This window comes from Ctenopharyngodon idella, chromosome 3, assembly GCF_019924925.1.
Source record: "Ctenopharyngodon idella isolate HZGC_01 chromosome 3, HZGC01, whole genome shotgun sequence".
In the NCBI taxonomy this organism is placed as follows: Eukaryota; Metazoa; Chordata; class Actinopteri; order Cypriniformes; family Xenocyprididae; genus Ctenopharyngodon; species Ctenopharyngodon idella.
Genome location: NC_067222.1, coordinates 2,767,794 through 2,792,553, shown reverse-complemented (window position 1 = coordinate 2,792,553; position 24,760 = coordinate 2,767,794). Strand labels below are relative to the sequence as shown.

General features: G+C 37.2%; 1 protein-coding gene and 1 long non-coding RNA gene across 3 annotated transcripts; one reads left to right on the top strand and one right to left on the bottom strand.

Annotated features, from left to right (window-relative positions):
* Positions 1 to 1,022: 1,022 nt before the first annotated feature.
* Positions 1,023 to 12,924, top strand: rab3db (RAB3D, member RAS oncogene family, b). Of its 2 annotated transcripts, none has more exons than XM_051888107.1 (5): positions 1,023 to 1,207; positions 5,486 to 5,713; positions 10,954 to 11,072; positions 11,157 to 11,281; positions 11,456 to 12,924. In XM_051888107.1, the coding sequence occupies exons 2-5, from the start codon at positions 5,486 to 5,488 to the stop codon at positions 11,638 to 11,640; spliced, it is 657 nt and encodes a 218-aa protein (XP_051744067.1). In that variant the 5' UTR covers positions 1,023 to 1,207; the 3' UTR covers positions 11,641 to 12,924. The 2 variants fall into 2 exon arrangements, with proteins under 2 accessions (XP_051744067.1, XP_051744066.1); XM_051888106.1 differs by lacking the exon at positions 1,023 to 1,207 and adding an exon at positions 4,918 to 5,208.
* LOC127509424 (uncharacterized) lies at positions 12,616 to 24,630 on the bottom strand. The gene is made up of 2 exons (XR_007929223.1): positions 20,274 to 24,630; positions 12,616 to 18,525 (listed from the first exon to the last, which is right to left on the bottom strand). It is a non-coding gene; the product is annotated as an uncharacterized LOC127509424 (long non-coding RNA).
* Positions 24,631 to 24,760: the final 130 nt, after the last annotated feature.

Below are 24,760 nucleotides of genomic sequence, written 5' to 3'. Positions count from 1 at the left end.
TTACCACAGTGACAAGTATGTGACATATGATGATGCATATGCAAAAAACTTACAAACATTATAAATACTATAGTACTTTATAGTAAATACTAGTGTTTTTTAACCATACTATAGTAAAGTACTTGAATTAATTTGTTGTGGTAATATAACAACTATAGTAATATAAACAAATTACTTTACCCAATGCCTTACAACTATATGGCATATTATACTACAATGAATACACTACAGTTTACTGTAGTAAAAACTAAGGTATACTACAGTATTTATTACAGTTTATCAGTTCACTATAGTTAATACTACAGTATGCTGTAGCATTCATTAATAAAGTGTTGTAAATACTATAATATATACAGTATACTACAATTTACTATAGTATTTTTATATATGGTTAATGCTAATGAGATGCAAAGGAGTGTATACATTGAAGAAAGAAAACACTTTTTAAGTGCAATAGTGACAATACCATATTCACAAAAACTTCATTTTGAGCATAATTATGACTTATTCAGTGCAATTTAACAGGTGGAATCATTGAAACTAGATTTCATGAGTTAGGATTTGAAATTAATTGTCACAGGAAGCAATGGCATCCTGGGAAATGAGGTGTTTTTTCCACCCTCGTCCATTTAATGAAAGTTTATTTATTATATATACACTATCCATTATACTATGTGCCTACCTATTTATCTATATGTAAGGCCTATAAAACCTTCAGATTTAATTACTTTTTTATTTTTTTGCCAATGATTTTCATTTAATTCCTGCTTATTTACTTTTAAATTTGAATTGTAATTCAGCATCTTGTTTGCTACCTCAGTTTAAATTAATTTCCAATTTTCAGATGGATGGATGGATGGATGGATGGACGGACAGATAGATGGACAGATAGATAGATAGATAGATAGATAGATAGATAGATAGATATGAAATTCATTTTGATTTTCACATTTCCTATGTTCTTAGAGTATAGGACTGTATTTGCAAAACTGAAAGTGTGTAAAGAGGGAAAAAAGAGCTGAGGTGCTGTTCAGGACGGAGCTGGAAGCCTCTGTGTACACACTTCAGATCCGGGAGCTCCGTCACACACATGCACGCGCACACACTCACACACCGACAGAGTTTGTTTCATACGCCTTTCCACGCGAGGAAGTCCCGGTGGCTTAACCGGAGTACGAGATAAAGCGCTGAATATCCGCGTGTGAAGGTAGGAACTCAATTCAATGTAGTTTTTGCGTTTGAGAGTTATTTTTGACAAACATTTCACTGTCTCCGGATGGGAAAACGATAGCAGCTTTATGAACTTTGGGTCATGCAGGATATCAACTGTGTTTACATTTTATTCATTATGACGCCCTGATTATGTCATTGTTGTTCTTTAAAATAGTTTAGAACGCCATGGAGTGGAGATTCAAATTTAGAACACTTTTTTAAAAGTACCATGGTACTACAATCATCTTCGAGGTACTTTGAAATACCATGTAAACACCATGGTACATATCAAAGTATTATGTGATACCATGATGGTGCTCTTTTGTTAAGAAAGACAGGCTGAAAAGAAAGTTGAGGTTCTTAAGTTCTATAAAGGACTGATACCCTTTTCTTTTTAGTTAATTTAAGTTAGCTAAATTTTCATTCTTTCAGTAATTTATTTATTAATTTAATTACTTATTTGTTGCTGTTTTTGTTGAATTGTAAACCTCCTGTATGTATGGATCAAACAACACATTATTTAGTTACATTCATTAGATATTAGCCTGTGTATTTTATAGTTGTGTGATTGTCGCCTTTGAATCAGTCTGCAGTGTAGGAAAGCAAACTGTGTCCTGTTTAATTCCACTTAACTGGAACACAGTTGTGGACATCTGCCAGACAATCAATAGACAGATCAGTACCATGGTAACCGGAGACCTGGTCCTTCAAAACACCATTTAGCCCTCTGGTGAATCTCAGATGTTACAGATCACTGATCTATAGCCGTGAGACATTCAGCTGAAGTGCATTTTGGTCCTGAAGATAGATCTTATCTTTTCAGTGGAGTTAAATTAATGCTGCACATGTGCTGTATGGAAGTCTATTAGGCAAGACAGTAGTATTGTAGACACAAAGACCCTTACATAATTGTGCAGTGGTGACCTGGCAAATCAAACTGTGGTAACTTGGTATTATTGACACTTCTGATGCCCAATTTCATGTAGTATTTTCACGTTGTATTAGGTCAGTATTATTAATGTGAAAGATTAAGCTTTGATTCTGAGCCGATAAAAGGGATGTTCACTGGGTGAAGGGGTTACATAAAGTCCATAGCATAAGCATTATTGATTTGTCTTCCTCATGGGACAATTGGGATGGGATTCAGTGTTCTTACTAATGGACATAGGGCTGTGCTGAGTGCCATTTGGTATAAAACCAATAAATTGAGCTGTAAAATGAATGCAGAGCCTACAATCTAAAAGATATTGGGTTAAAAACAACCCAAGTTGGGTTGAAAATGGACAAACCCAGCAATAGTGGTGCAGGTATGACTTCACTTTGTAGGCCAAAATGCGGAAGTGAGTTAGCATTTTAGCACTTCTGGTTCCATCGCCCCAAAGTCAATGGGTTTTTTTTAATGGGATTTTGGTTAAATGGCTGAAATAAGGTCTGTGGTGAACGCAAGCTCAAGACAGTTTCACGTTTTATTCTACGACATAAAATGCATACACAAGCTGTCAGGGACATTAAACGTCATCACGGCGAAAAGGTAAGCTCGGTTTGCTTTTACAGCATCATTATGCTATGCTCTTATAAACTGTTCTAACTCAAACTTGCTGGGAAAATGTTTTTAGATAAAAACTGAAAGAGTTGTCGGAAGCTTAGTGATGGTGACGTTGAAGTCGAGCGACCGTGGTGTAAATCGTTTATAGCCTACCTTTAGCTTTTTACTTCTGGCGACTGCATTTAGGCTTCAAACTTCATAAAAGTTATGTTCATCTGTGAAAATTATCTTGATGCACAAAACGTGTAAGTGTCATAACCCTTTGTTAAACACAGAGCTTATTTTTTGCGATTTTCCAAAAGTCTATGGGAAAAATGCATAGGATCGAGGGAACCCGTGCACCGCTAACTTCCGGGTTGGCCTACAAAGTGACGTCATACCTGCAGCACTCTATTGGGTTGTTTTAACCCAGCAGTTGGGTTAAATGTTTGCCCAACCTGCTGGGTAGGTTTATTTAACTCAACTGTTGCTCACTTAAAATGAATCCAAAATGTGTTGGAAACGAATTAATTAATATGTTTAATAAATTAACATTTATTACTAAGTTTAATTAATAATAATTAAAGAATAAACATTTATTAAATTGCTTTTTGATTATTATTGTTGCCTCTAGTAATTATGTGTCTGATATTTAATTTCCAACCTATTTTGGGTTCATTTTAAGCCAGCCATATAGTAACTCTATATAGTAAACAATAGTTGGGTTAAATAAAACTAGCCAGCATGTTGGGCAAACATTTAACCCAACCGCTGGGTTTGTCCATTTTCAACCCAACTTGGGTTGTTTTTAACCCAGCATTTTTTAGAGTGTATATTCGCCTTGTCAGATCTGCTTTATGGTTTCATCCAGATGTGCTTTTCAACTGCAGATATGACAATAAATGAAACCGTAGTGAAGTAGCTATAGGGGGAATTGGGGCGCCAGTGTCTCGTTGTTAAAAATCGTGGGAAAAAATCTACTTTTATTGACGTCTTTGGCTTTAGTTTTAGTTTTGGGAGGCCTCATGCTCAACATGTGACAAGGGCTTTTTAGGGAGATTAAGATCCTTTGCCAAGGCCTAAGAAAGTGCTGTTTTACTCAACTTTAGTGTTCATTTGAGCAACAAGGCAATAAAGCAAACATTAAAAACATTGGTGAATAGTGACGTATGCATGTAATATCTGCATTTAATTATAAATGCATATAATTGTGAATTGTTCTAAGTTATTGTTTTTTGTGTGTGTGTGTGTGTGTGTGTGTGTGTGTGTGTTTTGGCCATTTTATTATTGTTTGCAAAATGACTTAATGTGATAATATGTCATTGTTGGGTTCAGAAGACTTGGAATACTGTAGTTGTATAGACTACATTTATGATTTTTTTTATTGATGCCTTTTTTGTCACTGTTTGACTTCAACAGCCCCAATCTCCACTTTCATTCCATATTATATTGTTTTGTTTTGTTTTTTTTCAAAAAATTCTTAATGATTTTTTTTAAAAATAGTCTGTTATGTTCACCCAGGCTGCATTTATTTAATCAATAAATACAGTAAAAATTATGAAATATTATTACAATTTAAAATAAATTTTCTATGTGTTAAATATATGTTAAACTGTAATTTATTCCTGTGATCAAAGCTGAATTTTCAGCATCATTACTCCAGTCTTCAGTGTCACATGATCCTTCAGAAATCATTCTAATATGATGATTTGATGATCAAGAAACATTTCTGATTATTATCAATGTTGAAAACAGTTCATTATTTATTTCAGGATCTTATAAACATGTCTTTACTGTCATTTTTGATCAATTTAATGCATCCTTGATGAGTAAAAGTATGAATTGATTTTTTTTAAAGCAGAAGCTGTTGAGTAAACTATGAATTTGATTCATTCTGTGCTCATTTTTGTTAGAGCAATTTAACTTTTAAAATAGGAAGAAGTTTCAAAACCTCTCAAGTGTTTCTTATGGTCTTGCCCAATGATTATGCAACCCTGTAATCTGAACGTTAGGATTAACCACCAGCCACAACCTTCTCAAACAAAACTGCAATACTGAATATTAGTAATATCCACTGATGTGACTCTGAGTTCAGTCCTTCAGCCCCTCCAACTCACAAACTTCTGTTCTAAATTACTATTGCAAATGAGTTCAAAAAGATCCTACCTAACAAGTGCTCTCGTGTCCTTGAGACAATGGCTGCTGTGGGCAGTCAGTCTCTTTGTTGTAACATCTCCACCTCTGGAGTGGAGTGGTGTTTGGAGCGCTCTGCTCGCCTGTTAATGGGTCTGCGTGCTTTGTTTGTGGGCCCGTCGCCATGGAGACCCTCTCCATCAGCAGACAGCGGCCATGAGGGTCTGATTGATCAGCTGAACGGTGGAGGGGTTGCATTTCCATTCCCAAGAGTTTTCCTGTTAGTTCGGGCTCTTCTGTCGGTGGAAATGGCTGGTTCTGAAGGTTGTGCTCAGAGGGTAATCTGTTTTTAGACCAGAATGTGTAACACGCAATCCATTTTACTTCCAGAATGAGACATATTTCAAAGTGAAATGGGATATTTGTTGGACAGGACTGTTTTTGTTGTATGTGTTCAGAAATCAATTTTGATTTCATGTTGACTTTAAACGAGACACCAGATTTGGAGATATTTCATTCAAATTTCAGATAGTTTTATGCATTTAAACAACTTCTAAATCAATTTTCAGAATTTACCAAGTGGCTCTTGTATTCATCTCTTTTTCTCTCTTTCAGATGGCAACAGTGACCAACTCGCACACGTCACAGAAAGACGCTGCTGACCAAAACTTTGACTACATGTTCAAACTCCTCATCATCGGCAACAGCAGTGTGGGTAAAACCAGCTTCTTGTTTCGCTATGCGGATGATTCCTTCACTTCAGCCTTTGTCAGCACGGTGGGGATCGACTTCAAGGTGAAAACCGTTTTTCGCAACAACAAGAGGATCAAACTACAAATCTGGGTGAGTTTGATTATCACCTGATCAGTCTGAAGTTTTAAACTAAGTGGATAAACGATATTTAAAGGACAAGTTTGCCGATAGTTCAAGCCTGAGATGATCATGGAAATTAATGAAATCTTAAAAAGTCATGGAAAATGTTATATACATATACATTTTTGTATAAACTTTTAATTGGTTTAAAACAACTTTTAAGTCCAATTTCTGTAAATTGTTTTTAAAATCCTAATCACAAATGACTGCAATAGTCATGGAAATTAATCTTCAGAATGAAGGTTCTTTATTGGCATCAAAGGTTCCTTGAAGAACCTTTAACATCCATGGAATCTTTCCATTAAACAAAAGGTTCTGTTTTTTTTTTTTTTAGATTATTAAAATGTTCTTCACACTAAGAAAAACATGGTTCTTTAAAAGAAGCATTTACTAAAAGGTTCTTTGGGGAACCAAAAATGGGCAGTGGCATTGCTGTGAAACCCCCCCCTTTTTGGTACCTTTTATTTTTAAGTCAAAAGTTGTGCAACTGGCGTTACAAATCATGTGTACATGTAGAAACCAGCTTTTAGATTCAGTGGATCATGCATGTTTGTGGTATTAATGTGGTGAGTGGCAATTTTGCAGATGCACAATGACTTAAAGGATAATATTATGTGCTGTAAAATGACAAACAGAGACGTTTGAGAATGTTTCCGCTATCTGAATGTGTTGTGATTTGTTTGCATGTGAGCTTTAAGTTTTAGCCTTGGGAACTGAAGGTCAGATTGCAGGTGTTATTAAAACATCTCAGAAAGCCATAATTATCAGCCGCAGATGGGTGTGTAGATGTGCTGTAATGTCAGTTGCCGGCTGGTACGGTACTGTGAGTGGGAGTGAAGTCAGTAAATTCCTCACAGCTGAAATGCTGCACTGATTTCTAAAGTTAAGGAAAAGCCCTTTGTCTAAGTGCTAACTACAATACTAGTGTGTTGCTATCTGTGCAATAAAGTTCCCTATTATGCTATTTTAAAGGTTCCTAGTTTTGTTTTGGAGGTCTCCTGCAATAGGTTTACATGCATCCAAGGTCAAAAAACAATCTAATTTTCTCATAAGATTGCATTACCTCTTTTCTCACAGTGTCTGAAACAGTTCGGATAGTCTCTCTCTAAACCCCTCCTTTTCGAGAGCCAACTCTGCTCTGATTGGTCAGATGGCCCAGTCAGGGCTGCATTCAGCCCCGACAAAACGTTTTTTAAACGGAAATGGTGGTGCATTGAACACCCTGTTGCAAGAGTTGCAACTATGGCAGCTGAGAAGGCCATACTACATGTTCTTTTTGAAGAATTTTCAGAGCCTGATGAAATTGGTATAAATATCATCATGTTGATATGCTATATTTTTACTATAAAACTTTTACGACAAACATGTCTTCTAATATCTTCAATTGTTGCGTATACCGAGCTGCAGTGGACACATTTGTAAACGACTTTACTTGGACCCATTGTACGAGCTGTCTCTTTAATACCGTGTGGTTTATATACATGTTGATGCTGATTGGTCTGACATTTTTGACACACCCACCAAACAAGAGAAAACATATCTCAAAACCCGTTGCACACCGTTTCCAGGAAACATGTCGTTGAACCTGGAAACCTGTAGCAAAATGTTACGCGCCGGTTTGAGCTAGAACGAGCCCCGGTTGTGATTGGTCTACTCTGCTTTAATTGATCAGATGGCCCATCTGTTGTGATTGGTCTACAGCTCATGTCAGAAAGTTAAACATTAAAAGGTAATATCTGAAAAATCATAATAGGGACACTTTAAATACGAGTATGTGAAACAGTTTCCATTCTACATCAATAAAAGTTTACAAACAATAAAAACAATAGTCTAGCATTCTACATGTGACGGTGCTGCATACTTCAGTATGCTACATGTTTATCACATGACTCATGCAAGTTTAATTGAGTAAATGTCATCCATTTATAATCTCACATACAGAACTTATCATTTGAATTTTAATCCAATCATAACTTTTGATCATATAAGAAGAATGCAGCTTATATTGCTTAGTTATCACATTAGTTAATCTGTATTGATATGAAGGTCAACTTGAGTGTAGTGCATTGTGGGATACAGTATCTCATTCAGTGCTCTGCCCACTGCATACTGTAGTTCATCCATTTTCAGGTATTTTATTCATACAAAACATTTGCATACTGTTAATACTATATATTGCATAAATAATAAGTGCTATTCTTAATATTACTCTAAATGGAATATAAGGCTAATGGAAGTAGCTTTTCTTTAGGGATGAATGAGTGCATTTAGTCTTAATGTGTGCTGTGGCTCTGATCCAGAACTAGAAAGGCTTGTGTGTGTTAGTTTCTGAGGAAATCTCCTCTGCACCTGTCAGCCATTGACTGGAACAAGACCTTGAGTTTGATAACTTGAGCTCAGAAGAAAGAGTTCTGCAGACGCACTGGAGCGATTCTGTTGCAATGCATTTTTGCAGATCACTCTAATCAAATATATGTTTCTTATGCATACTTTAGATATGGAAATAGGCTAGTTGTTGAAAATCTGGGCTGGTAACTGAAAGGTTGTGTGTGTGCAAATCTTAAAAGGGGACACTATAGTGACATTGAGTTAAAAAAAAAAAAAATGGTTCCCTTCATCTCAGTGGAATAAAATTTTGTGACTTTTTCTACATTATCTATCTGTACACACACACACACACACACACACACACACACACACACACACACACAAAACTGGGTTTGATTCGGTTTTTAAATATATGTAAAACATTTTTTTTTACTAATGTTGTCTTTGGGGTCAATATGACCCCAGAAAAATGAATGGATCTCTATGGGCCTCTGCTGGTCAGATATGGTAATTGTCCCTTTTTTTCTAAAACTGTAATTCCTACAAGCTTTTTTCTAACCAACAGATGGCAGAATTCTGCTTCTAACACCTAGATCGATATCCTGAAACAACTTATATTTAATTTTGATTTTTATTAAAGTGTTTTTTTTTTTTTTCATAAAAATGTAATATTTCATATGCATGCAAAAGGTGTAGTTGAGGATTTTTGCAGTAAATAGGTAAAAAAGTACTTCATATCCCCAAAAACACAATATAAACGTATAGATGAGAAGTAAACGAAAAAAAATTATATATAGTTTGTATTATAAAAAAGTATATTTTTTTTTGTAGAATTGCTCCATAAATGTTTGGGGTCATATTGACCCCAAAGACTACAAGTGTAAACGAGGACAATTTGTGGTGGGACACTTAATCTAGAGTGTGTGTGGAACAATCTTGGACCATGATTCATGCTCATGATTCATAAAGCATACAGTCAGCATGATAGAAAATCATTGCATTTGTTTCTTGTGTCTTGGTCTTTATAAATTTATGGCCTTTATGACCTTTATGTAGTAATCCTTCTATAAAAGAATAGAATAGTAATTATACTGCATAATTATTGATATAAATAAATATTCATTAGGGCACATGCTTTTTTTGTCACTTCACCGCTCTGTATTCTGACAAGTCGTACAGCTTTGTTTGTTTGTTTTTTGTCCAGTTGACTGCTCATTGGATCTCATCTCTGCTGTCTGTCACTCTTGCCAAGCATTAATGGATCATGTGTAAACCTGTGTGACCCACTGGTTGCCCAGGCAACCCGTTCTCTCCTCCCTCTCTGATGATGGGAAGGCTCTTCATGCTAATTTTGTTCAGTCAATAGCAGGTTTCTAAGAAACGGCACATAGTTGCTGTGCCAACCCAGGCCAATAGTCCTTAAATGTGTTTGGGTCATTTTTAATTAATTAATTGATTATATTTATTTGCTTACTTATCTATCTATCTATCTATCTATCTAAAATAATTGTATATTATATACACCAATCAGGCATAACATTATAAGCACTGACAGGTGAAGTGAATAACACTGATTATCTCTTCATCACGGCACCTGTTAGTGGGTGGGACATATTAGGCAGCAAGTGAACATCTTCCTCAAAGTTGATGTGTTAGAAGCAGAAAAAATGGGCAAGCGTAAGGATTTGAGCGAGTTTGACAAGGGCCAAATTGTGATGTCTAGACGACTGGGTCAGAGCATCTCCAAAACTGCAGCTCTTGTGGGGTGTTCCCGGTCTGCAGTGGTCAGTATCTATCAATCAATCTATCTATCGTGTGGTCCGATCCAACAGACGAGCTACTGTAGCTCAGATTGCTCAAGAAGTTAATGCTGGTTCTGATAGAAAGGTGTCAGAATACACAGTGCATCGCAGTTTGTTGCGTATAGGGGCTGCATTGTCGCAGATCAGGGTGCCCATGCTGACCCCTGTCCACCGCCGAAAGCGCCAACAGTGGGCACGTGAGCATCAGAACTGGACCACTGAGCAATGGAAGAAGGTGGCCTGGTCTGATGAATCACGTTTTCTTTTACATCACGTGGATGGCCGGGTGCGTGTGTGTCGCTTACCTGGGGAACACATGGCACCAGGATGCACTATGGGAAGAAGGCAAGCCAGCGGAGGCAGTGTGATGCTTTGGCCAATGTTCTGCTGGGAAACTTTGAGTCCCGCCATCCATGTGGATGTTACTTTGACACGTACCACCTACCTAAGCATTGTTGCAGACCATGTACACCCTTTCATGGAAACGGTATTCCCTGGTGGCTGTGGCCTCTTTCAGCAGGATAATGCACCCTGACACAAAGCAAAAATGGTTCAGGAATGGTTTGAGGAGCACAACAACGAGTTTGAGGTGTTGACTTGGCCTCCAAATTCCCCAGATCTCAATCCAATCGAGCATCTGTGGGATGTGCTGAACAAACAGGTCCGATCCATGGAGGCCCCACCTCGCAACTTACAGGACTTAAAGGATCTGCTGCTAACATCTTGGTACCAGAAACCACAGCAAACCTTCAGGGGTCTAGTGGAGACCATTCCCCGATGGTCAGGGCTGTTTTGGCAGCAAAAGAGGGACCAACACAATATTAGGAAGGGGGTCATAATGTTATGCCTGATCAGTGTGTGTGTATATATATATATATATATATATATGTGTGTGTGTGGTGATGTTGTCTTGAAGTACATAAGGGTTATTAAAAAGTTACGTATTATGAGGATTTAAAAACAAAATATGTCAAATGAATGATCATTATACAACACAGGCTCTCCAAATTTGACACCAGAAAAAAAACAACTCTTGTTTGCCATCTGCTGGTCATCATGGGTAATAACACTGTTGTTTAGGACACAGCCGGACAGGAGCGCTACAGAACCATCACTACAGCATACTACAGAGGAGCCATGGGCTTCCTGCTAATGTACGACATCACAAACCAGGACTCCTTCAACGCCGTTCAGGATTGGTAAGGGAAATGCATGCATGCATCTTTAATCTATATGTGTATTGAGACATTTTAATCTTGCCGTTATGCACATATTGCTCCTAGGGCCACACAGATTAAGACATACTCGTGGGATAACGCACAGGTGATACTGGTGGGCAACAAGTGTGACCTGGAAGATGACAGACTCGTTCCAACAGAGGACAGTCAGAGATTGGCTCACGAACTCGGTGAGAGGAAGCACATTTTAGCCCTTTTGCCTATTTTATTTGCTTATTTTGATAATTATATAACATTTGTGACTACATTTTATAAATATTTAATAACAATTATTATTGCCTTTTAGAAAATAATTCCTCTTACCATATCGCGTTTTGTGTTTTGTTTTTTTCTCGTTTCCGCAGGTTTCCAGTTTTTTGAGGCCAGCGCCAAAGACAACATCAACGTGAAGCAGGTTTTTGAGTGTCTGGTGGATGTGATATGTGACAAGATGAATGAAAGTTTGGACAGAGACGGTCCAGTGTCCAACCATAAAGACTCCAGTCAGCAGGACACGTCCCCTGAGGGACACGGCGGCTGCGCCTGCTAAAACAAACTCTTTCTGTCTTTATCACGCAGAGAACTTCTCTTCACTATTCACTAATACTTGGGATATTCTTTGCTTTCCTTCTTTTAACCCAAACAGCATCTGCTAAACACACACAATGTTGTTTGTTGACGTGGATTCATAAGTGGAAGTCGAGATAGGATGGTTGGTTTAGACTGCACCAGTGATCTACGTGACACCTCTTACGTATTCACGCATGCACATGCAGAGACGTAAACAACTGGAGATATTGCAAGCCTTCAGAGGTTCATCCACACCCATTCGTCACGCTCTTCACCCCTGTTCGCCATCTTTTCTCTGTCTTTCCCTCAAAAAGGCCATGTTTCGATGGGTCTTTGTGGTTTTAGCACATGTTTCATCAGATACCTGGCCCGTAACGTCCACAGCCCTGAGCGCTCGGCTCTTGTATTGTCTATCTGGGTGTCCATCTGCTTTAAACAGCTCATTCGCCACCATTATTGAGATAAATGCACTGTGTTATTCTGATATGTGCAATCATGAGCTGATGTTTGAAACCTATGGAAGCTTGTTTCTGCCTCGGAATAAAAAAAAAAAATCATGCAGTTGTGAGATTTAAACTTGGAAATGCGAGGGGAAAAAGTCAGAATTGTGAGATATAAACTTGCAATAACGTTATATTGTAAGTTTATATGTCGCAATTCTGACATTATTTCTCACAAATGCAAGTCATAAGATCCGAATTGCAAGATATAATCTTGGAATTGCTAGAAATGAAGTCAGAATGAGATATAAAGAAGTCTGAAATGCAAGTTTATATCTCTCAAATCTGACTTTCTATAACTTATAACTCTTATAAATCTTGTCTAACAATTTTTCTAACATCTTTTCTAACAGTTCTGAGAAATAAAGTCAGAATCACGAAATATAAACTAGCAATTACGAGAAATAAAGTCAGAATTGCGAGATATAAACTTGTAGTTCAGACTTTATTCTCGCAATTGCGAGTTTATGTCTCACAAATCTGACTTTCTATAATTTTCTATAACTCCATCTTTTCTAACAATTTTTCTAACATATTTTCTAACAGTTCAGAGAAATAGTCAGAATTACAAAATATAAACTAGCAATTGAGAGAAATAAAGTCAGAATTAAAAAGTAAAAAGTTTTGTTCCTTGGCAGAATCAAGCTTCCATAGAAACCTGCGCGTTCACACTCAGAAATATGTTTTACTGTTTTACAAGTTATTTTTTGTAATGAGCATTTTCTTAAATTATAAGATAGCAAATAAACTATCACCCAAAATGACCAGTATGCTGTCACAATAATTTGTAATATCTCATTATACTTTCTGAACTTATTAAAAGTCTAAATAAATTTGGTGTCATTCATAAAAACAATGTAAATATTTCATAAATCCATTCTTACATAAAAGGAATGCAAGAAATCAGTGACACTTTACAATAAGGTCTCATTTGTTAATATTAGTTAATGCCTTAGGGGTGTGTGATATCATGATTTTAGATTGTGAACGATTAAAATGTCTCCACGATCTGAAGAAATATCATAGTGTCATGCTATAGTGTACATTCTGTCAGTTGCAGTTCCCAACATACTGTACAACATGACGTGAGCGATATGGCAAAAATATCATATCACAATTTTTTTTTCAGGAAGATCATGATTTTATCACAATTCTTTTTCGTGTTATTATGAGTCACTGAGCAGTACAGCAAAACTAATTTGCCTATTTCAAAAATTTTGCCTTACAAGGTAATAAAATATAAAGGAGAATTAAAAAAAAAAAAGAAGTTAAGACTTTATTTTGATGGTCCACTTTAGACATTCTACAACTAACTGTAAGTAACTTTGCAACTACATGTAAACTAACTCTCATTAGAGTAGGCTACAAGTAGACTGTTACTAGATTGTTAGGTTAGGTGTCAGGGTTTGGGTTATATGTTGACATGCACTTGCAAAGTTACTTACAGTCAGTAGAATGTCTGTTGGGGAGCATCAAAATAAAGTGTTAGCAGATATTAAGCAGACAGTCTACTAATACTCTGAAAGTTAGTTGACATGTAGTTGCAAATTTACATATAGTTAGTAGAATCAATGTCTAAAGTGGACCATCGAAATAAAGTGTTACCAAAAAAAAAAAAAATCTGCAGGTGTTACCAGAAGACATCCAGCTGGGCTTTTCTTTACAGGATGGTAACTCCGCAGATGCTCCACAAAGTAGGCCTTAAATCCTTCAATGATGAAGCATATTTAGCCGCTTTTCCACTGTCGGTTCGAACAGTTCTTAGAATGGTAAGGAATGGTTCCAATTGAGTCTGGTATGGCACGGCACTATTACCAGGGTTGCCAGGTTTTCACAACCAAAATCCGGCCAATTGCTACTCAAAACTAGCCTAAAACTAGCCCAATCGCATTTCAGGGGTCCCTTGCAGTGTTGCCAAGTCCGCAGTTTGTGGAATATAATACAAAAGCATCAGTTGTTGCCTTGGTAATGCCATGGTTTACTGATGATATGAGATGTAAATAAAGACTGTGTTATTGAGGACGATCAGATATTTCTTTGAATTTTATTATTAATTTGTGTTTACGTCAGTCAAATAGAGCGTTTAGCCAGCTACAGAGAAACTGGTAGTGACCAATCCTGAGTGGCGACATCACTTCACGGATTCTACCAACACGATTAGACAATCATACAGTTTCCAGTGTTGCCAAGTCCTTGGTTTTCCCGTGGCTACTTTTAGCCTGTTGCCGTGGGTTGTTTTTCATGTCTGCGGATTGAAGCGACCCCAAATACTATGATATTTAGCCCCTGGCATTTTACCTGGGGAACCCCGCCAAAAACGTGGATTTTTTACTGTAGGACCTCCCCTGAAAATGCAATTGGGATAGTCCTGAGTAGCAATTGGGTGGGTTTTGTTGTGAAAACCTGACAACCCTGGTCCCTCTGTAAAAATCGTGTTTCGGGGGGTAAATCCACGTTTTTTTGGTGGGGTTCCCCTGTTAAAATTCGCATTCCAGGGACTAAATATCATGCTATTTGGGGTCACTTCAACCCGCGGACATGAAAAACAACCCTCGGCAACCGGCTAAAATTAGCCGCGGGAAAACCAAGGACTTGGCAACACTGGAAACTGTTCTCGGTACGATTGAGTAAAGCCGGGTTCACACTGTGCGATTTTGGCCACGATTTGAGACAAATTTTAAGAATCCTAAAAGATTCCTATAATCCTAGGCTAAAATCTGTAGTCTCTGATCGTTAGTTTGACATGTTCACTGTTCACTGAATCTTTTAATGACCGTTGCGATCAAATTTTACCTCCGACGAAATTCTGGCAGTGTCAGAAGATTTGGCGCACAATCCTCCAGTGTGACTTCTCCTACGACAAACGTCAAATTGTCTTCGTTTTTCAAGACACGCCGTGATCAAAATTAACGCTAGAGATTTCTTTGTTAGCCACCATTTCAGTCCCGCGTGTAATGCAGCTCACAGTCACCGAATGTATCCGGATAAGTTTTCATGCGTGCGTCCGTTTTTAACGCGTCTTGACTGTAGTACAGTCTGACATAAATGACAGCTGAGATCCCACAGTGTGACACGAGGATAATGTTCGTACAGTCTGACAAGCAACAATCCTAAAGGACTATTATAAATCGCAGAGTGTGCACCGGCTTAACCGTGCTGAATCGTGCTGATAGAATCCGTGAAGTGACTCAGGATTGGTCACTTGTTTGTTTCCTAGCTACCAGTTTCTCTGTAGCTGGCTAAGTGCTCTATTTGAGCGACATAAACACAAATTAATAATACAAATAAAAGAAATATCTGATCATCCTCCATAACGCGGTCACTATTTATCTCGTATCATCAGTAAACCATTGCATCACCAAGGCAACGACTGACGCTTTTGTATTACATTCCAAAGAGCGGCCGTTATCAGCCCCACAGTGGAAAATGAAACCGTATCCGTACCAGCTGGCTGGATCGGCAAGGAATGGAACGGTTACACAATGAGAACCATTCGGCTTTATCCATCACAACACATATTTCCAAAATTCTACCAAAGTTCCGGAAGACTGCTTGTACTTCCAACAGAAAGAATCATTACTTTTGAATATTTTTGTTCCATTTTGTTCCATTTTGTTCCATGGGTTAATCCAAGACATTGGGGGTAAGTGCTGCGGAACAGAGTGAATAATGTTACTGAACCTTTTCAGAATCTTGTCTGATTCCACAGATGTCCAGACACACAGTAGACACCTTTAGCAGTCTCAACTTCTGGCTTGAAAATACTTGGCATGTTAAGAGAATACACCAACATCAGTTGATGCCTTGAGGCCAGGGTGAAACATTTTTTAAAATTGCAGGCATCACACACAACCCTCTTAAAAAAAAAAAAAAAAAAAAATGTTTTGAAGTTCAAAATTTTTTATGAGATAAGAATAATGTTCTACGAAGTGACGCTTGGGACGCAACTTGTAATCAGGGAAGACAGTCAGAAGCAACACCCTGTGGTCTGATATTTTGGGTCGCAAATAATAAAGGGACTTGGAAGTAAAAAATGGGGTTGACAATAACTCAACCAAGGGTACGTCTCAATCAGCTCCCTAGTTCAGTAGTCAGGGCACTGATCAGGGAGTCGGCCACATTCATTGTCACGATATACTGATTCACGACCTAGGGAGCTAGGGAGCTGATTGAGACGCAGGGCAAGTCTTTTATCTCAAGGACTAATTGACCCTTCGCAAAGACCCGCCCCCCCCTTAGTTACTGTTGCTTTGTCCGACAAGCCATGGTGAAAGCCTTGTATTTCACTATTAAAGGTTTAGTTCACCCAAAAATGAAATTTCTGTCATTAATCACTCACCCTCATGTCGTTCCACACCCATAAGACCTTCGTTCATCTAAGACTGAACTAACCCTTTAAGTGCTTCCAATGTGAAATATTTTTTTGGAAATAAAATCTTCCAAGCACAAACTTGGTTCCATTGGTACGATGCCTTCTATCATGTAAAAAACCAGACTGAAAGCATTTGCATGTGTGAAAAAATGTTAATCTGTTTAAAGGACAGTGTTGTTTCACACTATCAACAAACGCAAGTTAGTTTTCCTTTGAGACATTCACAGCTTCAAAGTTAACACTTCTAATATCACAAGTTTGTATGTCAGCACGACTAGCTAAACAAAACCTACAAAACTTGTATATTTAAAGATATGTCAGTGCAATTTTCTTTCAGTTAAAACAGATCAAACATGCATTTTAGTGTGAGACTAGACTTAAGCCTTGTCTGAGAAACCAGGGGGAAAGTTTCTTTTTGGATGTGCCTAAAGGATTACAAATTTCGAAGTCGTCAATATGCAATGTAAGGGCCACGCTTACACCTTGACCTGTAAGAAGTTGTATAGTCACCATCTAGAAATGACCTGTAATAGGCTGTTCAACTGTATTATTTATGACCATTGCTTTCAGTATAACTTCTCTTTATAACTTCACTTAATAAGTTTAGATTAGGAACATAAACGAATGAGTCCTTTCACGTGCACTCAAAACATATTCAACAGGCTCAATAACTGTAAAATGATTGCCTTTTTGTACTCTGTACCAAGTGGCCCTTCCTTTGAAAGTAAGAGCGTTTGAACTCTGTAAAGCTTCAATTAATGAGTCTTTGATACATTCTTGAGATGTGCAGTTATGTTCCTTAAAATGCTTTCTATTGATTGCTTAAGTTATTTGTCAAATAAATCCTCTACAATTTCCTGGACAGCTGACTGAGACACATGTACAACTGCTTGTATCCGAGGGAAAAGGGATGCAATTCACCGCTGAACGGACTCGTTGTCCAACTGAAGTTCTAATAAAATCTGCTGCTGATGAATCCTCTGAGTCAAGCTGTTCCTCACTTGTTAACGTCAAATTTCTCTCACATACAACAAGGTCAGGTCTGAAATGTTCTAATGTAGATGACTGACGACAATGACTTCGATGAGCAGCGAATGTAGAAAACACCAGTCACGAATTAGAAGTCTAAAATGAGAAATTTTAAAGAGAAATATTGAAGGATTTTGATGGAAGAGGAGCTTGAGTTTGTTGCCCAGCCCTATTTGTTTAAACTGTGCAAGTCGACAGTATGCGTATTGTCATCTGGCGGAAGCTAATTATTTTAGTTTATAAAGTTTTAAATATGTATATTTTTATTCCAAAAACCCATCGCTTCACTTCAGAAGGCCTTTATTAACCCTCTGGAGCCATATGGATTATATTTATGATGGATGGATGCATTTTTTTCGGGCTTCAAAATCTAAATTGTTATATACCTTTAAGACACCTCCTGTGATGTCATGCGTTGTTTAGTTGGGTGTGCCCAGGTGAAAAAAAAGTACACTTCTATAATGTACTTAAAGTGCTCTATTTTCGCGCACTAATTTTGTGCTTAATATACTAAAAATTCTTCTTTACTTAAGATAACCTTAAGAACATCTAAGTGTACTCAACTGTGCTATTTTGAGACACCATGAAATATGAACTAAAATGTGCTTTTAATATACTATCTCTGTATTTAAAAAATATATTTAGTTACCACTTGTGTCACAGACACGCCAGGCTCCAACATCCACCAATCACAGCGCACACCTTCCCCGGAGTACTAATCACCGCCACCTGCACCTCATCAGCTCACTCATCACCAGCACTACTTAAGACACTCACACACACAGTCACATTGTCTGGTCTCGGTCGCATCTAAGGATTTACCTGTATGCTTACCTCAAGGACTCTCCTTGCTACTTACCTGTTCCCCTTGTCTCCGAGTTCCCTCCATCGTCCCCAGTCTGTGTGTGAAGTGTTGTCTGCAGTCATTGACTCCATTCAGCAAGTATCATTCTCCATCGTCACTCTGCAATCACAAAGGACAGAATCATTCTCTATACCATTCATCAGTCACGAATTTTGCATCTGCATACTCACCTGTTGTCACCATGTACTCTGCTTGTGTTCAATAAACTACCTGTTAACCTATCTCCTGTCTCCTGGCTGGTCCTACTGTAACAACTTGAAGTACACTATGGGTTTAAATGTACTATAAGTGGTATCTAAATAAATTTTTTTAAATACAGAGGTAGTATATTAAAAGCACATTTTAGTTCACATTTCATGGTGTCTCAAAATAGCACAGTTGAGTACACTTAATTTTTAGTATATTAAGTACAAAATTAGTGCGTGAAAATAGAGCACTTTAAGTACATTATAGAAGTGTACTTTTTTTTTTTTTCACCTGGGTGTCTGTGTAGTTTTTGCGCTGGTGATATAGTGGACTGTTCTAATAAACTCTGCTCCAGAAAGCATCCCGATTCTTTTATTATTTTTTTTTTATTTGTAATTTTGCCAGAGTGTGCATTGTATTTTTCTCCCACTCTCTTTCATGTATGCAGAGAGTGCGAGGATCCTTTGAAGCTACGTATAAAGACGTATGGGATTACCAACTTTACCGACTATGAGTATTCTTTTCCTTCTTTTATCCCTGACATATGGGCACATCTAAAACACTCTGGTCGAGGATACACTTGGTGCAAAAAAACTACAAAGTTCACAACAAATTTTTGCATCTTGCCTGGCTCTTTGTGGTCCTTTATATGGGCTAAGGCCACATGGGAATGTAGGATAGTCAAAGGGATAGTTCACCCAAAAATGAAAATGATCTCATGATTTACTCACCCTCAAGCCATCCTAGGTGTACGTGACTATCTTCTTTCAGACGAACACCATTGGAGATGTATTTAAAAATATCCTGGCTCTTCCAAGCTTTGTAATGGTAGTGAACGAGGGGTGCAATTTTGAAGCCCAAAAAAGTGCATCCATCCATCATAAAAATAATCCATACGACTCCAGGAGGTTAATAAAGGCCTTCTGAAGCGAAGCAATGGCTTTTTGTAAGAAAAATATACATATTTAGAACTTTATTAACTATAATAATTCTCTTCCGACAGGCGACTGTAGGCATCGATTTGCGGAGGAAGAGTGACCTGTGACCCATTGCATGATGCAATGACGAACGCGGAAGCTCAGAGGAGAGAGCAAAACAAAACACCAGTCACGAATTAGAAGTCTAAAATGAGAAATTTTAAAGAGAAATATTGGAGGATTTTGATGGAAGAGGAGCTTGAGTTTGTTGCCCAGCCCTATTTGTTTAAACTGTGCAAGTCGACAGTATGCGTATTGTCATCTGGCGGAAGCTAGTTATTTTAGTTTATAAAGTTTTAAATATGTATATTTTTATTACAAAAACCCATCGCTTCACTTCAGAAGGCCTTTATTAACCCTCTGGAGCCATATGGATTATATTTATGATGGATGGATGCATTTTTTTCGGGCTTCAAAATCTCGCCCCCCATTTACTACCATTAAAAAGCTTGGTAGAACCAGGATATTTTTAAATATATCTCAGATTGTGTTCATCTGAAAGAAGATATACACGTAGGATGGCTTGAGGGTAAGTAAATCATGGGATAATTTAAATTTTTGGATGAACTATCCCTTTAAGACAGGATGAATAAATACAGACAAAACCCTGTCTTCCACATCCATGACTGTCTTTGTAATGAGAAATTATTCTTTTTTCATTAGTGGCAGAATTGCAAAACTTACAGATCCACTTCATCCAGTCTCAGACTCGCAGTCAAACAATGTGTGCCTGTAAAAACAGAAAAATCATTTTTATGTAACTTTAATAAATTTGTAAACATATTGTAAACAATACACACAAGCAGCAACAGATTCAGATCTCAGCAGTACAGTGGTCACAAGAGAAACGAGTGTTGGTCAACTAAAACACTCTGTCTCTCGTCTTCTCTATCTCTGTTTTTGCACACTCTCCTGGCTGTCCGTTACGTCCAGTGTAGAAAGATAGCGGCCTCGTGTTCTGTACTGAAGCCTTTTCCCGCGCTTCATCCAATAAGGTTATGATACCAAGCCATGTGACTGTTCTGTAAACCAGTGACAGGTTTAACTCGGTTACATGTCTTCATACAACCCCTCAACCCATGCATTATCAACATACCCCATAATCTGTGCAACACAAATCGATCTGTAAGACTGAGGTGTGTTTGTTAATTGTTTTTTTTCTCATCCCTGTCGCTTTCCTTTTTAGTTTCTTCCTTTCCTGTTACTTTCTATTTCTTATGAGATTCATTAAAAGTCACAGATTGAGTGTTGTTCATTAAAGACTGATATTAACAGAACTTACAGAAATTAATTCAATTTTCGTCAAGAAAACGTGTGTTTGCCTGTTGTGTTATATACTCTTAAAAATAAAGGTTCAAAAAGGAGGTTTCTCGCAGTGATGAAGAACCGTTTTTGGTTCCAAAAAGAACTCATGGTTCCCAAACCAAACAGTTGTTGGGCCTCATTGACTTCCAAAGTTTTTTTTTTTTTTAGTTTTTTTTTTTTATTCATAATATGGAAGTCATTTCGGTCCATCAATTGTTTGGTTACCCATATTCTTCAGAACATCATCTTTTGTGTTCAGTAGAAGAAAGAAATTTATACAGGTTTAGAACAACTTGAGGGTGAGTAAATGATGACAGAATTTTATTTTTTGGGTGAACTATCCCTTTAAAAAGCAACATTTTCAGCATTTTTGTTTTGTTTTGTTTTATTATAGGTTTATTCATATTTTGAATTGTATTTTTGTTTTTATATTGTTAATTTTCTTGTTAATTTTAGTTTCATTTTTAGTATTTTCGTTATATGCTTTTGGCATTTATACGTTTTTTTTTTTTTTTTCTGTAGAAACCCTTGTTATTAGTGACACCAGTGGCCGTTAAATGAACTGCAGCCAGCAACTTATTGCTCGTGCTCGCCTCGCGAGTCGCACTCGTGCACGCATCCACAAGAGACTGAACGCATTTCAATCGGCGAAGGTTTTTGTTCTTTGCACACAACAAGTAAAAAGAAACTGGGAACACCTTAATACTGTTAACGACCATTCTGACGCCGCCCACACTATTGAGAGCGACATTTAGATGATAGTGCAGCGTGCTTTCCTTTCAAAAACAAAATAAACACAACAAAAATGACAGCTGTGAGGAAACAGTAGTTAAGAAAGCATTTGATCATAGCAATGTGGACATTTGCACCAGCTCTGCGCATCATGACAACAAATGAGGTAATTAAAATTACACTGTTGTGATAGTTTGATTATAAAGTATATTTGAGACTATAAACAATATTTGTCTAGGTGAGACTTACACCTTTTCTTTGCATGACACCTTGAAATTACAGTGCAGAATGTCAGTGTGTGTGTTTCATGTGTAATATTACCAAAAAACTATAGAATAACAAAAGGGACTTTGAGATAGGTAACGGAAGAGATGCTCTCGGGAGCGCGCGTAACCGTCACATCCTTCTTAGATGTAGCCCATTAAAATATTGCTATTTAGGTTTACTTAATGTTTATTTCAGCTTTAGATTTAGATTTTATTTATTTTCAGTTAATAATTTTAGTGCTTCAACTTAAACTCGTTTCAGTTTAGTGCTAAGGCAACATTTCTAATTTTCATTTAGTTTAAGTTTAACTAATATTTATGTTTTTTTATTTCAGCTTTTTTTCAATTAACAGAACTGTTTTTGATTCTAGTTAACGATAATAACCTGAAATAAAATAAAGCACTGAACTAGAATAAAATATAGCCTATAAAAAAATCAGCATTTCTATTAGTAACTAACTTAAACTTAATAAAAACTATATAGACATGTTAAAGAATAAAACTAATTGAAATGGCAACACACAACAAAATTACTAAAACTTTAAAATTCAAACAGAAAATGTAAAAATATTAAACTATAATAATATATCAATGTTACTTAAATAACTATGTCATGCTCTAATGTTTGAGCCCCAGGAATGCTATTGAGCATTGCTGTGTGGTTGCTAGGGTGTTCTAGGTGGTTACTAGGGTGGTTGCTTACTGACCCTTAAAGGGTTAGTTCAACCAAAAATGAAAATAATGTCATTAATTACTCACCCTCATGTCGTTCCACACCCCTAAGACCTTCGTCAAAGTCCCTTTAAAGGAACACTCCACTTTATTTGAAAATAAGCTCATTTTCCAACTCCCCTAGAGTTAAACAATTGAGTTTTACCGTTTTTGAATCCATTCAGCTGATCTCCGGGTCTGGCGGTACCACTTTTAGCATAGCTTAGCATAGATCATTGAATCTGATTAGACCGTTAGCATCTCGCTCAAAAATGACCAATGAGTTTCGATATTTTTCCTATTTAAAACTTGACTCTTCTGTAGTTACATCGTATACTAAGACCGACAGAAAATGAAAAGTTGGAATTTTCTAGGCCGATATGGCTAGGAACTATACTCTCATTCCGGCGTAATAATCAAAGAACTTTGTTGCCGTACCAGGGGTGCAGCAGGCGCAATGATATTACGATTTCATAACACTGCTTCTTGAAGCTTCGGAGCCTTACGAATCAAATCAGTGGATCGGAGCGCCAAAGTCTCATGATTTCAGCAGTTTGGTGGTTTGATACGCGATCCGAGTCACTGATTCGACTCAAAAGATTCATAAAGCTCTGAAAGCAGTGTTTTGAAATCGGCCATCACTAGATATTATTAAAAAGTCGTTTGTTTGTTTGTTTTTCCTTGGCGCACAAAAAATATTCTCGTCGCTTTATAATATTAATATTGAACCACTGTACTCACATGAACTGATTTAAATATGTTTTTAGTACCTTTCTGGATCTTGAGAGAGGAAGTACCATTGCTGTCTATGCAGGCCTCACTGAGCCATCGGATTTAATAAAAAATATCTTCATTTGTGTTTCGAAGATGAACGAAGGTCTTACGGGTGTGGAACGGCATGAGGGTGAGTAATAAATGACATTATTTTCATTTTTGGGTGAAATAACCCTTTAATATTCTGATCTCTAAATATGGCTTAAAGCTCTACTTCAAAGTAAATCTGTGGGAATTTTCACCTCTTTTAAGTCTGATCACTTAGAAGTATAGTATAGCACCTTTGAAGTTAACCACATGAAATGTGGGTAACACTTTACAATAAGGTTCATTAGTTAACATTAGTTAACTAAATTAGTTAACATGAACTAATAATGAACTTCACTTATACAGCATTTATTAATCTTTGCTAATGTTAATTTCAACATTTACTAATACATTATTAAAATCTTGTTAACATTAGTTAATGCACTGTGAACTAACATGAACAAACAATGAACAACTGTATTTTCATTAACTAATGTTAACGAAGATTAGTAAGTACAGTAACAAATGTATTGCTCATAGTAAATTCATGTTAGTTAATACATTAACTAATGTTTAACTAATGAACCTTATTGTAAAGTGTTACCGAACTGGGTTTGCCAGGGACAGCTTGAGGAACACATACGGCTTTATTTGCATTTACACAAAAAGAAAAGTGACTTTGTGCACTTGCTAGAGCTGATAACATCAGTAATTTATGACTTTACACCTGTATCTCTGCCAAGTCCTCTGCTTCTATCTACATACCCAGAAAACTACCACAAAGGGACTTCCTGAATTTCATTTTCCTGTTACCCGCCACTAACCAACAACCCCCAGAGCCAGAGGAAACAAAGGAAATACATGCACTGTTGACCTGAGTGTCACCTGTCTTTTTTTCTTCTGTTTTTGGTCAACACACTGTTTTTGGTACTTAATAAGACAACGAAACTACTTCATATTTATATTTGAAGACCATTTATGCCTTTTACAGTAGGTTTTGTGTGCATTAGAGGACCAACATCTGTTTAATGCACATAAAATTCATTCTTTACTAAACAGATGAAGTCTTTGCATGATTAAAACCACCTGTGGGCCTAATCGGGTGTCACATTTCCCATCTTAACAATGTGTCCTGGGTTGAAATAACGGTACAGTCCTGTCGTAGTGATAATGGACAGTGAGCTGCAGCCAGACTGGATTGGTTCGCAATACTTGCGCTTATCTGTGCGTAAGAGAAGCTCAGCGGTGCGCTGATAACGCAGGTTGAGCATAAAAAAACATGAGTGTCAGGCAGTGATAAAAAGAACCGGTTACTTGCTACAGAACAACACCAGGGCAGTCTGCACTCTTAAAAAC